The sequence below is a fragment of the Hevea brasiliensis genome, chromosome 18 (genome assembly GCF_030052815.1).
Source record: "Hevea brasiliensis isolate MT/VB/25A 57/8 chromosome 18, ASM3005281v1, whole genome shotgun sequence".
NCBI lineage: Eukaryota > Viridiplantae > Streptophyta > Magnoliopsida > Malpighiales > Euphorbiaceae > Hevea > Hevea brasiliensis.
Window position 1 is genome coordinate 36,459,488 of NC_079510.1, and position 15,571 is coordinate 36,475,058.

The following is a 15,571-nucleotide window of genomic DNA, read 5'->3' on the forward strand; positions in this document are numbered from 1 at the left end:
AATTTATCTATTGCAAATACCACTACCAAAAATTCTTTCTCTGTAGTAGAGTAATGTATTTGAGCATCATCTAAGGTCCTACTTGCATAATAGATTGCATACACCTTCTTATCTTTCCTTTGTCCTAAAACAGCCCCAATGGCATAGTCACTAGCATCACACATTGACTCAAAAGGTAACAACCAATCAGGAGGCTGCATAATAGGAGCAGATATCAAAGCTTCCTTTATCCTGCAAAAAGCATTCATACAATCAGTATCAAAATGAAATTCCACATCTTTACTCAATAGATTAGTGAGAGGTTTAGAAATATTAGAAAAATCCTTGATGAATCTCCTGTAAAATCCAGCATGCCTCAGGAAACTCCTCACTCATTTCACAGATGTTGGGGGTGGCATTTTCTCAATAATCTCTACCTTTGCTTTGTCCATCTCAATTCCCCTGTTTGACACAAGATTTTCTAAAACAATTCCTTCTTGTACCATAAAATGGCACTTTTTCCAATTCAAAACTAAATTAAACTCTTCACATCTCTGCAAAACTTTAAACAAGTTAGATAAGCATTCATCAAAAGATTTACCATACACAGAAAAATCATCCATGAACACTTCCATAATATCCTCAATGAAATCAGAAAATATGGACATCATACATCTCTGAAATGTAGCTGGGACATTACATAATCCAAATGGCATCCTTGGATATGCAAAGGTACTATAGGGACATGTGAAGGTGGTTTTATTCTGATCATCCGAGTGACTAGGGATTTGAAAGAACCTGAATAGCCATCCAAATAGCAAAAATAAGAATGATGAGCTAATCTCTCCAGCATCTGATCTATAAATGGTAATGGAAAATGGTCCTTTCTAGTTGCATTATTCAATTTCCTATAGTCTATACACATTCTCCATCCAGTTACATTCCTAGTAGGTATTAGTTCATCATTTTCATTTTTTACTACTGTGATGCCCCCTTTTTTGGGTACAACATGAACTGGACTTACCCAACTGCTATCAGAAACAGGATAAATGATACATGCATCAAGCAATTTTAAGATCTCTTTCTTCACAACCTCTTTCATATTTGGATTCAGTCTTCTTTGTGACTCTCTAGAGGCTTTGTTATTATTTTCTAACAAAATTCTATGCATGCACACAGAAGGATGTATTCCTTTAATATCATCAATGGTATAACCAATTATCCTTCTATGTTTTCTAAGAATTCTTAATAATTTTTCAACTTCACTATCATTCAGCTTAGCACTAACAATCGTAGGATATTTAGAATTTTGACCAAGAAAAGCATACCTGAGATTTGTTGGAAGAGGTTTTAACTCTACCTTCGGTGCTTCATTTCTTTCAAGCATTGGTGGTGAAGTTGTATCTTGCTTCAAATCTCCAATCTCCTCAACACTAGCCATAGGCAAAGGTAAATTTCCTTCCAGAATTTGAGCATATTCTGCAGCTTCTTTAATCTCATCCCCCTTTTTGATGTTGTGAACTAAATAAGCTTCTAAGGGATCTTCAGGATGTTGCTTTTTGAACACTTGTCTGACCACTTCATCTACCACATCAATTCTCAAGCATGAATTTGAATCATCTTTCTTTTTCATTGCTTGGAACAGATTACATTTAACTTTTTCTTCCCCAACTTCTAATGTAAGCCTTCCATTCTTTACATTAATCACAGCTCCAGCAATAGCAAAGAAAGGTCTACCAAGAATAATAGGAGTGTATACATCCTTTTCCATTTCTAATACTACAAAGTCCACTGGTATAAAAAATTTTCCAACTTTCAGAGGAACATTCTCAATTACCCCAATTGGAAATTTAATAGACCGATCTGCTAACTACAATGAAATAGTGGTAGGCTTCATTTCTCCAATCTTCATTTTCTCATAGATAGATAATGGCATTAGACTAACACTGGCTCCAAGATCACATAAAGCCTTATCTATACTGATATCTCCAATGTGACATGGTATGGAAAAACTACTAGGATCCTTCAGTTTGGGTGGAAGCTTATTTTATAAGATAGCACTACTTTCTTCTATAAGAGCTACGGTCTCAAATTCTTCCAACTTCTTCTTATTAGACAAAATCGCCTTCAAAAATTTAGCATATGAAGGCATTTGTGCTAAGGCATCAGTGAAAGGAATAGTCACATGCAAAGACTTCAATACCTCCAAAAACTTCCTAAATTGTTTATCCAACTTTGCTTTTTGGAACCTTTGTGGGAATGGTAAAGGTGGCATGTAGGCTTTAGGTGCTACATCACTCTTTCTCTCTTTACTTCCTTTTTCTTCCACTGAACTCTCTTTCTCAATTTCTTCTCTAACCTCAACTTCATCTTTTTCATCTCCTTCTCTATTTTTCTCTTCTTCAATTTTCTCTTCAATCTTTTTATCACCACTCTCCAATATTTTCCCACTTCTCAATGTAATAGCCTTGCAATGCTCTCTTGAATTTTCAGGTTGGCTAGGGAGCTTCCCAAATGCTTTACTATTTGAAGAGCTAGCTTGTTGAGCTATTTGATTCTCCAACATCTTATTGTGTGTTACCATTTGATCCACTTTAGATGCTAATTAAGAAATTATTTCTTATTGACTTTGATGGCTTACTAATAGAGTTTCAATCATGGCTTCCAATCTAGCTGTCTTGTCTGGTTGTGCTTGTTGTGGTGGAGTCTGTTGTGGTTGTGGTTGAGCAGGTGCATTTTGAGGCTTAGGAATCCCAAGAGGAGGACCTATATTCTGCTGAAAATTTTGATATTGTTGATACCCAGAAGGTTGCTGAAAATTCTGGTGTTGTCCTTGTCTACCACCCTAAGAGAAATTAGGGTGATTTCTCTATGCTGGATCATAAGTTGTAGAAAATGGGTTACCACTTAGTCTTTGATTGTAGTTTCCCACATAATCAACTTGCTCACTTGAAAAATCTTAATCAAATGTAGGAAAATCAGTTGCACAGTTGACATTCGCAGCTCCAACATCTACTGAATTACTTCAACCTCCAACTGAAGAATCTACTTTCATGCTTAGCTTGTCCATCTTCTTTGTCAAAGCATCAAACTTAGCATTAATCATATTCATGGCATCAACCTCAAACATACCAGACGATTTCTTGTTCTCATTCCTCTCACAACTCCACTGGTAATTATTATAAGCAATTTTATCTAGAGCAAAAAAAGCTTCATCTTCAGATTTCTCCATAAGATCACCTCCAGAGGATGCATCAATTGTACTTCTAATAGCTAGTGAAACTCCATTATAAAAGTATTGAACAAGCATCCACTTAGGAATCCCATGGTGTGGACATCTCTTTTGCAAATCCTTGTACCTCTCCCATGCTTCATACAAGCTCTCATAATCTCTAGGTTTGAAAGAAGTCAGCTCATTTCTTAGCTTAGCTATCTTGCTTGGTGGAAAATATTGAGCTAAAAATGCTTGAGAAAGTTCATCCCATATTGTGATAGAACCCAGTGGCAAAAAATGTAACCACTCTCTAGTTCGGTCCTTCAAAGAAAAAGGAAATAATCAAAGTTGAATTGCATCATCAGAAACTCCATTTATCTTTAACATATCACTGATCTCAAGAAAGTGTGCTAGATGAACATGTGGACTTTCACTTGGACTTCTCCCAAATTGTGATTGTTATACCATCTGATAAAGTGCAGGCTTCAGTTCAAAATTATTAGCTTCTACTCTTGGTCTTGTGATACTTGGCATGAAATCCCCAATGTTAAGATAGGCTTGATCCTTCACAGAATAGTTGTTATTGTTGTTAGCCATCTCTTCTTATAGTTGCTCTTACTCTTGCTCTTTCTTGTTGCTGTTGAGCTTTAAATTCAGCTTTTCTCCTCTTAGCTTCTGCTCTTAAAGCTCTTGTTGTCATTTCTATTTCTAGATCAAAGAATAAATTGATTTCTTCACTTTTTGTCCTTCTCATAAAATAAAGGTACCTAAAAAACAAAATAAATAAATTCTCAAAGTAAAATGGTAAAAGAAATTAAAAATAAAATAAAATAAATGCCCAAATTAACCAAATAAACAATCATTCAATATCAAACAAAAATCAAATCCCTGGCAACGGCGCCAAAAACTTGATGCTTGTATCCGCAAGTATACGGGTCGTACCAAGTAATAAAGTGATAAGTCAAGTATCGTTCCCATGAGGATTTGTCGTTTGAGTACCAAACTATGAATGCAGCGATTATTTGGGCTTATGATTGATGAATAAAGGGTGAATGTAAATGAGCAAAGTAAATTGATAAATCTAATTAAAATTGGTAAAGAGCAAGCAAATAAATTCTAAATCTAAGTGCAATTGAACTAAATTAATAACTGCTAATTTGAATCAAAGTCTAATTATGATAAAAATGATTCCAGATTTGGGGGTTTATGCATAAATTAATTGGGATTGATCTTGGGTATTCCAATTTTTATGGAAAACAGAGTTTGAAGGTGATTGATTCTTAATTTCTTTGATATCTTTTTCAAGTAAACCAAAGTGTGTTCTAAAATAACCAAACCTACTTTCGTATGATGTTTTATTACTTTAAAACCCATTAAGTTTTATAACCAATCATTAATTCCTCTTAAAACCCTAGTTTATTTCTAAATCTAAGTAATTTTAAGTTCCAATCCTTGATTATCTATCAATGACCTTCACCTTTCGATCCTTCAATCAGAGATTAACACAATACCCAATGGATATCAACATTAGGCAAGTAAATCAAGCACACAAGGAAGGAATCAAAACTCATATTTATATAAAATATAGAAATAACCAGTCCAAATCCACTAATTAATCTAAAACATATTTTCCAACTCTAAAATCTAGAGAGTTTACTCACTCATGTTGGTATTTACAAGAGAAATTGATGGAAAAGTAAAGAAAAACATGATAAGAGGGATAAAAATAGAAAAACCCAGGTAGAGGGACCAAAAACTCTGAGTCTTGGAGCTTTTAGAAATGGCTGCAGTAACTCCTCTTTTGCAAAATTGATGGCGCCTTTTTCCCTTCTATCTTTGTAATTTTTCTTTTCTTTTTCTCTTATTGTTTCCTCTCCTTCCTTCTTGTGGCAAAAACTAGAAAATGATGATTTTATATAGTCCCAAAAGTTGCCCTAAAAATAGATAAGAGCTAAGTAGTGGATAGGAAATGAGGTATAAAAATATCCATGTCAGCAGAGTTATCCACGTTCTGGGCAGTCTACTTAGGGTACTGCTTACTCTAAGCAGCTTCTTCAGTAATTTTTGGCCTGTGGTTACACTGTCTACTTAAGGTTAAACAGACCCTCAGCAAGTCTCGGTAGGTTTAGGATAAAAGGAGTTTTTCTGCTCTTACTTGACTTCCAGCTTAACCTGAGTTGCACCTTAAGCACTGTTGCTTACCCTAAGCAAGTCTCAAGCAATTCTCAACAAGTTTTGGGATGAAAGCTTGAATGTGTAGGATTTAAGCTATGCTTAACTTGCGGCTTAAGCTTAAGCAATATGGCATACCCTGAGTAACATCATAAGTAAAGTCTCAAGCAAATTTTGGCTAACTTAATCTTTTAATACTTAATTTCTCCAACTTTTCTCCATGCTTAAAGGGCTCCAAATTTCTTCAAATCAATTCCTAATGCACTCATTGGCCCTCAATTTGCCACAAAAACCTATCAAAAACAACAAAATTACAAAAATCAAATATAAAGTAACTAAAGTTGACAAATAGGCTAAAATAAAGCTAAAAACATAAAATATACTAAAATATAAGGGCGAAATGGATGCAAAACTATCCTAAAATGCCTATATGAAATGAGTGCAATATCAAACCACATCAAATGGTCATTAATTGACCTTAACAACATCAATTCAATAACAATTTAACAGACCCCTAAATTTTCTCCTCAAAACCCTAGCTCCCAATTCAAGATTCATACAACACACACCAATTAAGCACACTAGTATTACTTATCATCATACTCAAGTAATTTATCAAGTTTATTTGCAATCAACACTTCAAATCCTACTCCTACAAAAGCTGGCAGAAATTCTTGTCAAGCATACATCCATCAATTTCATCATTTATCATGTAATTTTATTGTAAATCACTTCATTTTCACCATTAGAAGAAGAAGGAGCAAGAGTTTAGCACTAACCTTAGTTGGTCAATCTTCCAAGGCTTTCCAAACTTCACTTTCCTTCAAATTCTTGGCTGCCAAACAGTTCTCGAAGACCTAATAACTAATTTTTGTGTTGGGGATTAGGGGTTTTGTGGTGAGATTTCATGGAATTTCAAGAGAGAATGAAGACAATGAAAAGAAATGGAGGAGAGCTCTTAAAATGGTGGTTCGGCCATATGGGTTCCAAGGAAAAAGATGATTCAATTTTGTTTAATTTAATTTTTTTTATCCCTTTTATAAGTGGTTGTCTCATTTTAATTGGTTAGAGATTTTAATTGCATCATTTTGACATCATGCATGTCATAATTAGAATTAAATTTCATTTTTTTATTTTCTTTTCTTCTTTTCTCTACTCATTTTCATTTAAATTTTTATCAATATTTCTTCATATTTTATTACATAAATCTTACTTAATTAAATGGACATATTGGTCAAAAATCAACTTTGAAGGTGAAAAGACCAAAATGCCCTTTATTGTGTTCATGACATCACAATTGTACTTACCGATTAGCATAATTTTTCTTGCATTCCCATGACACTTTTATTGTCATTAAATCTCATTAATCTTTCAATTAAGTCCCAATTATTTATTTCACAGATTTCCCCACAGGTCTGGGGCTGACAATTGTATTCATAGTTACTTCCCGTTAGGGTTACCCATCGCCGGAGCCTCGGCTTCTTTAACCTCTTTGCATTTCATTTCTTTAATTTTTTCTAAATTTTTCTTAGTCATTATTAGGTTATTTATGACTCCTCACTTTAGTTTAAGTCTGGTTCCAGACATTCTGACTGTTCGAACAGACGTTAGTCACCGGAACAGCAAAATGTATGGACTACCTAAAGTGAGGGCGTTACATATAGCCTATCAACCTCTTTACTTGAATGGAAGCTATCCTCAGATCCTTACTTTTTTGAGTCCCTTAAGCCCGTTCCTATAAAATTGGACCCTAAAGTGTTATACAAGGCTCTAAAACTCTATACATAACATAAATATCCTATTCTAGGCCTTTAGGAATCATGAAATTAGGTTTTGGAATCTTGAAATTGAAAGAGAAAATAAGTGGGCAGAACCAAGTTCGGTTGCCGAGCCTTAGGTTTTGGCTGCCGAGCCTTAGGTTTCGGTTGCCGAACCTTGGAACATTAGGTATCCATTTTGGGTAGTAGCCACGACGGCTATCGAAGTCTGCGACTTCAGCTACTGAACTTGGAAAATTTCTAAATTTTTTGAGAAATGCAAGCTTCGACTATTGAACCTATGGCTTTCAGCAGCTGAACTTGAGAATTTTCAGAATTTTCAAGTCGAAAACCTGTATATCCATTCCCCCATTAACACCCAAACTCATTTCAAAGTTTCAAAATACAACCCCATCACATATACACATATCTAGGGCCTAGAACAACTAGAAAATATGCTTAATACACATATACATTCACCAAAACTCAAATCCTAAGTTTTCCCCAAACCTAACATAGCATAAACTTCCAAAAACTTAACTTGAAACAACTTATCATGAAATTAAAGCTTTACCCCATTCTTTACCCCATTCCTTAGCAACTCTCTTAGATCTATCTATTAGATCAAGAAGAAAAGAAGGTTACCTCTTTTCTTAGAGCTTGAAGGTGGGAGAACTAAAATATCAAAACTTGAATATACTCTTTCACACTTCTAAATGGAAGAATTCACCTCCAGATCTTCAAAAATTCAAAGGAATATCTTCAAAGAGCTCCTTGCACACCCTAAAGTTGAGAGAGGGAGAGGAAAGAAGAAAAATCCAAGTGTTTTGGGTAGAAAATGAGCTGAGATCCCTTTTATACCCTCTCTGTCAAGGGACTTTCGGCTGTCGAAAATTCAACTTTTGGCTGCCTGAGTTGATTCTGCCCAAATGGGCATTTGAACCATAAAAATGACTTCAACTGCCAAAAGCCTGTCCTTCAACTGTTAAAACTCCTTTTGCCCAAAACAACCACTCTATAACTTTTAAAAAACAAAACCCTTAAAATATTTTTCATTCTTAAATATATTTTGAACATTCTAAACACACATACATGCACATATTTTCATATTTTACTGTCACTCCCAAGATAGTGAAATCTCGATTTTCACTAAAATATTCCATTATGAATAGATTTCTGACAAATGGTGGGTATTACATAAATGTCTTTACCATCCCCCACTAACCAAACACAACTATTCTTCAATAAATCTCGCACTTCAAGAACACGTCTCCAAATATAGCTAGGATTCATACTCAAATGAGCACTCAAAAACAAAGAATTAGGATAATACCTAATAGATATCAACCTAGCAATAACAAAAGGATGCTAAACTAACCTCCAGGCTTGCTTCCCTTAAAGTGCAACATTAAACTCCTGCAACCTACGAAAGCCTATACCCCCTTGATCCTTACTCTTACATAACCTCTTCCAAGATATCATTAAATATTTGTATTTAAAAAATGTATTATTCACAAATTAATATTTTATTTTATAATTAAAATTTTAACCTCTATTTTTTTAAGGTCAGGAATTGTAAGTTTATTAATTTAAATTTCAATTGAAAAATAAATAATAATTTTTAGTTAAGTTAAAATCAAATACTAATAATCTTATAATATATTTAGACAATTAAACCAATGCTTTTGAAATTTATTTAGTATTATTTTTAGAATTCTTATTTAATTTTTTTTTTTAAAATAGTTTGATTTAAAAGTTAAAAATTAATTTAAAACTACATTTACTACATCTTATTTATAAAAATTTAAGAATAAATAAATAATTTTTTTATAATACTTTAGGGCCTATTTATAGAAAGGAAGCTATAGATGGAAAATTGAGTGGAATTAGAATGAAAATAAAATATTTATGGAAATTAAAAAATTTTTTTTAATAAATTTTTCTTATATGGAAAGGAAATGAAGTGATTTGTGTTTTTTTTAATAGAAAAAAAAATAAAGAGAGAAATTATTACATTACTAAAAGAATTATATTTATTTTAAAATATTTGCTTCTATAATTATGCTTTACAGATAAAGTTGATTTGTATTTATTGTAAATTAATCAATATAATTATGTAATTTTTGTATAAAAATTAAGTGCTTTTATAATAATACCTTTAATTATCATATTCAGTGTGGGATTTTTCATATAAGGACATTGATTTATTTTAATATTATTGCATTTGCTCCCAAGGTTTTTCACAAGAATTAAGAAAATGATTATATAATATCTTTTTATATTAAAAAAATCTAATGATTAATTAAAGCACCCTTGGAATATATGAAGGTGATAATAAAAGATAAAGGTATTGGGAATAATAATTGATAAGTGTAAAATTGAAAAAAATATTTTTCATATTGAAAAGAAAATAAGTGATTTGTGTGATTTATGTATTTTTCATGTTATTTTTCATATTTTGATAGAAAGAAAAATAGGAGAGAAAGGTGTCACATTATGCCCATATTGAATATATAAAATTATATTTAAAAAAAATACTATTTTGAATGGTATGATAGAATATTTATAATTTTTTATAATATAATTTTATAATTGAATAATTCTTCTATTTAATATAGCTATTTATAATATAATTTTATTTATAATAAAATTATATTAATGGAGATAATTTATTCTCACATCCAATCTATGTTTTACTATATAATTTTGAATAAATATTTTAATTAAGTATACTTTTAATTTATATATTTTTTAAAATATAAAATTTTTTAAATTAAAAAGGATAAAATTCTTTTATTTCAAATATTATAATTGATCAAAATATAATTAATTAAATTAAATTCTAATAAAATTCTCCATTCTAAACTAGGGGACAAAAAAAGCAGGCACTTTATCTCTCCTCAAGTTACATAAAATATAGTAAACTATGATAATGCTTTTAGGGTTGGTTTCAACTACCCAAATATCAATGCACTATTGGTCAAAAAACATTCAATTAAATTAAATTATTATAAAATTTAATAATATGGTAAGAATATATGAATTATATAAATTAATAATTTTATTAAAATTATCATAATTTGAATGATAGTTCAATTTTATCTTTATCTCATATGCGTATATTCCTTATCTTAAAAAATAAAAAAAATTTCTCTGCAGTTTGCATAAAATATAATAAACTATGATAATGTTTCTAGGGGTTGGTTTCAACTGTCCAAATATCAATGGACCATTTGATATCATAATTATTTTTATAGAATGTTGGATATATTAAAATTTAATTTTAACATATTTCATTTTAAAATTATTTATTAATGAAACAAATCACTGAAAATGATTGATTGAATTCAATCAATGTTAATATTAGTTGAGAATTCGAGTTTTATTATTTGTTTCTCTTAGCGGGTAATTTATAAATTCTATTACAATCCCCCAATTAAGTTCCGACCGTAGAAAAGCCTCCTCTCCCCTCACCCAAACTTTTGAAGAGCAAACCAGAGAAATGACTTTATTTATAAAAAAAAAATCATTTTTTCAAATGGCTTAACTTTTTTTGATAAGAATATTTTTCGCTAACCCATTTTGCTTAGTAGCCCAAACAAAGCGTTAGTTGTAAATGAATTTTGAATATATTAAGGTTTTTGATATGCAAATTTAGTATGAACATTGGGAACATTGTTAGATAAGAATTCTATTAAAATCAACACAAGATTGAGCTCACTTACAAATTTAAACAAATCTTGCACAACATTTTATAAGCCTGATGTTAATCTTGAATTTGATTTAAGCTCAACTTTAAGTTTAAACAAAATAAACTCAAGTACTAGAACGGTCATCTCTGCTCAATTGCAGACCTACCAGAACATATTCACCTGGTTGAGAAATCCGTTACTGGAGGAACAGAGAAAATGAGAGATTGCAAGAGGCCAAATGCACATAGGCTTAAAACACAATACAATTACATAAATTATCCACTTAAAGTCATGATTTAGGAGCCTTAACAGTGTCAAGCATACAGTAAATCAAGAAACGCAACAGTCTCCATAAGTCCAAACTGTTCTATGCAAATCCAAAATAACAAACATGAAGCAAGGGCACTTTAATCGTCGTTAACATCAAGAAGCGATGCTACACAAATGAAATACAACAACACTTTTATCGCCATGCCTATCAACACTGGTGTTGCGATCTAGAAACTAAGGAAGGGACATTGCTTTCGAGCATGTTCTGGTATCAGTTTCGACAAGTTCTCCAAAGTTGCTCCTTTCAGCTCTGCAATACCAGTATCATCATTGCAAAGGCATGAAATCAGCAAGTTATATTGTAGGTAGAAAAGAATGCAAACCTTGATCTTGTAGGTAGAAAAGAATGCAAACCTTGAGGTTCGAAGTTGAAGAGTGGAGGCAAGGGCCGTCCATTAGGGAGGTGGGCATTTGGCTCACGAAGTTCATTAAAAAATGGGTGGAGAAGAGCCTCTAACTGCAAAATATACATAAAACATATGTGAAGTTGATTCAACAAACTCATCTTTCTGTCGCTGTTCTAGTAACAGTAGATTGACGTTTTTATGCTTAAATATTTATACTGCAACAACAATATGGGCCGCCGTTCATTTTTGAAATGGGCCTTGGACGAAATTATATTTTCATCAAAGAACAATGCAAAAGAAAGAGAAATGCAAATTATTTAATCTCAAATAATTCATCATCAATTGACTCTAAAAACTCTACAATCAAATATCTTTTTATTTTATTATCAAAGTATGTTTAGTTTAAAGCGTATAATAAGTAAGTAATAATATTTTATCATTTTATATTATCAACACTAATTGAAATTGAACTAAACAATGTGCACAGAATTTAAATGCAATATATATAATGAAAAGTCAACTTTACAATAAATAAAGATATGAGCAAAATATTCTGAAATATTTATTAAACTGAATTAGATATATTTTTACGCTTTTTTTTTTATTTTTCAATCACATAAATATAAAATATTTTGATTGTAAAATGTTATGTCCGCAGCATTGGGCGGGCATTATAGCTTGCAACTACTAAAGATAAAGAATAAATTAAGCCTAAATGAAGCAAGATGGACTTACAATATTTGCCCCAATAGGCCAATAATACTATAATGGCTCAGTTCTAGAGTGTAGCTATGCCTGAATTACCATGGAGAAAAAGAACATAGATGCAGAAACACCTCTAGATGCACTTCAGCAATGAAACGCAACACCAAACCTCAGCCTTTTATTTGTATTAGGTGCAAGAAATACTTACAGCAGTAAATCTTAAATTTGGTGAGTACTGGAGAAGCCTAGAGACAAGATCTACTGCTTCAGGTGGCATGCGCTTGTGAAATATCTAGTGAAGGGAAAAAAATTGCCAAGTCAGTAACAAATAAAATTATAAACATATAAAGAGAACAGATATACAGAAGGAAATAGGAGTCCTCACTTTGTGCCACGGGTGAGCCTTGATTTGTGGGAATTTAAACTCTGTATAGTTCGGATTCATGCATTTGATTTCCTCACGAGTTGGGGTGCCAAGTACCTAAGCACAAGGAATATCAACTTGGTTCAAATTACAGGAGCATTTTTAGTAGTCTCATGCAAACAAAGAACAGAGAAATGTACCTTGATAATCTCAACAAGCTGATCAACTCCACTCTCTCCAGGAAAAAGTGGCTATAAAATTTGGAATGGAAATAAATGGGAAAGCAGAAAGATAATAATCAGAAACTGCTCATAACAAGCTAAAAATGTGAACTTTCGAAAATGTAGAGAACCTGCCCTAGAAGCAATTCGGCGAGGACGCAACCCACAGACCATATGTCAATTGCAGTTGTGTACTCAGTAGCACCAAAAATGAGCTCCGGAGCCCGATAGTAACGAGAGCAAATATATGATATGTTTGGCTCGCCCTTGACCTGTCAGAAATTGTAGGTGAAGACACAATGCATACATTCTTTATAGAAAATGTTAAAAATATATAGAACAAACTAGCAAGCATTCTGGTACCCACTTGGCAAATAAGCACATGTAAAAATTTCATTACAAAATGAATAAAAAAGCAAGAGGGCACACCAGAACTTTTGCACTTCCAAAATCACATAGCTTGACCTGATGAGTATGAGGGTTAACCTGCAGCAACAGAATTGATGGGTAAGTGTCATTCAATCATAATATGAGAAGATCGTCAAATATCTGATACAAACCAGAAGATTTTGTGGCTTAATGTCCCTGTGGCACACTCCCACACCTCCATGAATATATGCCAGAGCCCTACAAATCTGCAAAAAGAACAACAGTTATCAAATGGTCAAGTAACGCAAAATGCAGAAATTAGCTCCATCAGACTATCATTCACTTCCTAATAAAGAATTTTATTAAAATGCCCAACCATATGGAGAACAATGTTGCATTTTCCCATTTAAACAGCAACCATCTCTCCAATTACTCTGATCCCATAAAAAGCAAATATAAAATTCATGTTCACATTCTTATTTGCAGTCTCAGCAAAAAACCAATGGACTTCTACATCATCTTTTAAAGACAATTGATAATATATCATAAAATAACTACTGCAATTTATAAAGTTCTCCATGTTTGTCATCGAATATTTTATGTGTTTTTCTTTCTTGATTCTTATGTATTAGTATATGATCAGCATGTTTTTCTTTATTTTACTTTTATTGGCAAGTAATTAAGTAAAAAATAAGAATTATATAAAAAGGAGAGAATAGGGAGATGTCTCCCAAGCACACAACGAGCATCTACCACAATTTTCATATCCTACTATTAGAATGCATTTTTCAAATACCAGATATAACCTGATAGGTATAGAGTTTGACATAAATAAGAGGCATTCGCTGATTTGCTCTGCTGTAGTGCTTTGCTACACGGTAAACAGTCTCAGGAACGTATTCAAGCACCAAATTGAGATAAAGCTCATCCTTATCAGTTGTTGAAAAAAAACAATGTTTCAGAGAAACAACATTGGGGTGATCAAGAAGGCGCATTGTCTGCAACTCACGGTTCTTATATCTCTTATCCTGCAAAACCTTCTTGATTGCAACAGTTTCTCCACTTTCTAGGCACTTGGCCTACAACATAAGAAGATGCAAATTGCAAACCAAAAAAAAAATAATACAAATGAACTGGAAAACTGTAAATTTTAAAACAATGGCAACAAAAATACTCAGAAAATGTCAGAAATTGTAATTAATTATCACCTGAAATACAATTCCAAACGAGCCCTGCCCGACTACACGTTCTGCCATGTAACTTATAGTCTAAATTAAAAGAACCAAAACAAAACAAAATTCATAGTTAATGAGCAACGTTATGTCAAAGCTCAATTTTTTTTTAAATTCATAATCTCCTCACTAGAATCAATCACTAACCACTATAAAGCAATGAATAAGATCAGCAGAATGCAAAATACGGTAGTTTTCCATGAGAATCCATAAACATTCCTTGAATAAGTTTACCTGTTTGGGTTGGCCATTTCGACCACCAATAGTTGTTACAATGATATGGCCTGTTTCAGTTCCATTTCCATCAACGACGGTAGCTTCCATTTCCTTTTCCACCTTCTCGTCCCTAATCTTCATTTCATTGATTTCCTCTGGGAGTTTATGAACCAACATTGCCTCAGCACTAGGTTTTCCGACTGCCGAAGCAGGTACTGTTCCCTCAGAGGCCATGAATTCCTTCAACAAAATATATTTTCCTTAGAAACAGAAAAGAAGATTTGAGAAAAATGCACAGCAAGTTTATCAAGGAAGAAAAGTTAGAAATGTTAAAAAACAGAAGAAAATAAGGAGGAAATGAGGAGGAATATGAGAGAGACCCACCAGTGGAGTTGCAGAAAACTTCTCACATTTTGCACGAAAAGAGATGAAGAAAGAGAGAAACCCTAGGAAATTTCATTTTCTTGTAAACCAAACAAACAAAGGAAAATGGGAGTCTTCACACTTTCAGGGACGCTTCCTCATGGGCTTGAGTTTGACTACAGTCTACAGAAAGACCTCTCTCGGACAGGAGCAACTATCTTTGGATACTTTTGTTCTTTTGTCCCTCTGATTCTGATCGAATAGGGCGGACCCTAATGGATTGTCAAATCTAGTAAAAGGTCAGTTTTGACGTCCGTGCTCAGCCGTCGCTCGCCACGTGTCGAAGAGTTGTTGGGTTTGTTCTATACTTGCGGCATTGTGTTTGACCCACTTTTAAGACTAAGGAAGTAATATTATCCTACATGAAATAACAAGGACGAGACTCGTGCTCTTGATGGATAGGAACCGTCCGTTGTAATTCCGAGTTTAGGATGAAATTTTTTTACGGTTCGGATAACGAATTTAGCATAGGAGGAGGTGTACATGGAGGAAAAGACGCGCTTTAAAAATTTTTCCCTTTTATCCAATAACATAGCGCCACGTAATCATA

At 32.7% G+C, this 15,571-nt stretch overlaps 1 protein-coding gene and 1 non-coding gene across 3 annotated transcripts; one reads left to right on the forward strand and one right to left on the reverse strand.

The window, feature by feature from the left end:
- The first annotated feature begins 3,299 nt into the window (after positions 1 to 3,299).
- Positions 3,300 to 3,406, forward strand: LOC131176234 (small nucleolar RNA R71). The gene has a single exon (XR_009146358.1). It is a non-coding gene; the product is annotated as a small nucleolar RNA R71 (small nucleolar RNA).
- Positions 3,407 to 11,059: 7,653 nt separating this feature from the next.
- LOC110669301 (shaggy-related protein kinase epsilon) lies at positions 11,060 to 15,214 on the reverse strand. 2 transcript variants are annotated; one of them, XM_021830903.2, is made up of 12 exons: positions 14,983 to 15,214; positions 14,617 to 14,838; positions 14,359 to 14,418; positions 13,957 to 14,229; positions 13,342 to 13,416; positions 13,211 to 13,267; positions 12,913 to 13,053; positions 12,761 to 12,811; positions 12,582 to 12,677; positions 12,405 to 12,488; positions 11,499 to 11,601; positions 11,060 to 11,394 (listed from the first exon to the last, which is right to left on the reverse strand). In XM_021830903.2, the coding sequence occupies exons 2-12, from the start codon at positions 14,830 to 14,832 to the stop codon at positions 11,312 to 11,314; spliced, it is 1,239 nt and encodes a 412-aa protein (XP_021686595.1). In that variant the 5' UTR covers positions 14,833 to 14,838; positions 14,983 to 15,214; the 3' UTR covers positions 11,060 to 11,311. The 2 variants fall into 2 exon arrangements, with proteins under 2 accessions (XP_021686595.1, XP_021686603.1); XM_021830911.2 differs by having other exon boundaries at positions 14,617 to 14,858; positions 14,983 to 15,205.
- Between the last annotated feature and the right edge of the window lie 357 nt (positions 15,215 to 15,571).

Coding starts and splice junctions, on each gene's coding strand:
- LOC110669301 (XM_021830903.2), bottom strand. CDS start 14,832: ATGGCCTCTGAGGGAACAGTACCTGCTTCGGCAGTCGGAAAACCTAGT. Junction 13,054..13,210: donor TTGGAAGTGCAAAAGTTCTG/GTGTGCCCTCTT, acceptor AATTTCTGACAG/GTCAAGGGCGAGCCAAACAT. Junction 11,395..11,498: donor CTTCAACTTCGAACCTCAAG/GTTTGCATTCTT, acceptor CTGGTATTGCAG/AGCTGAAAGGAGCAACTTTG.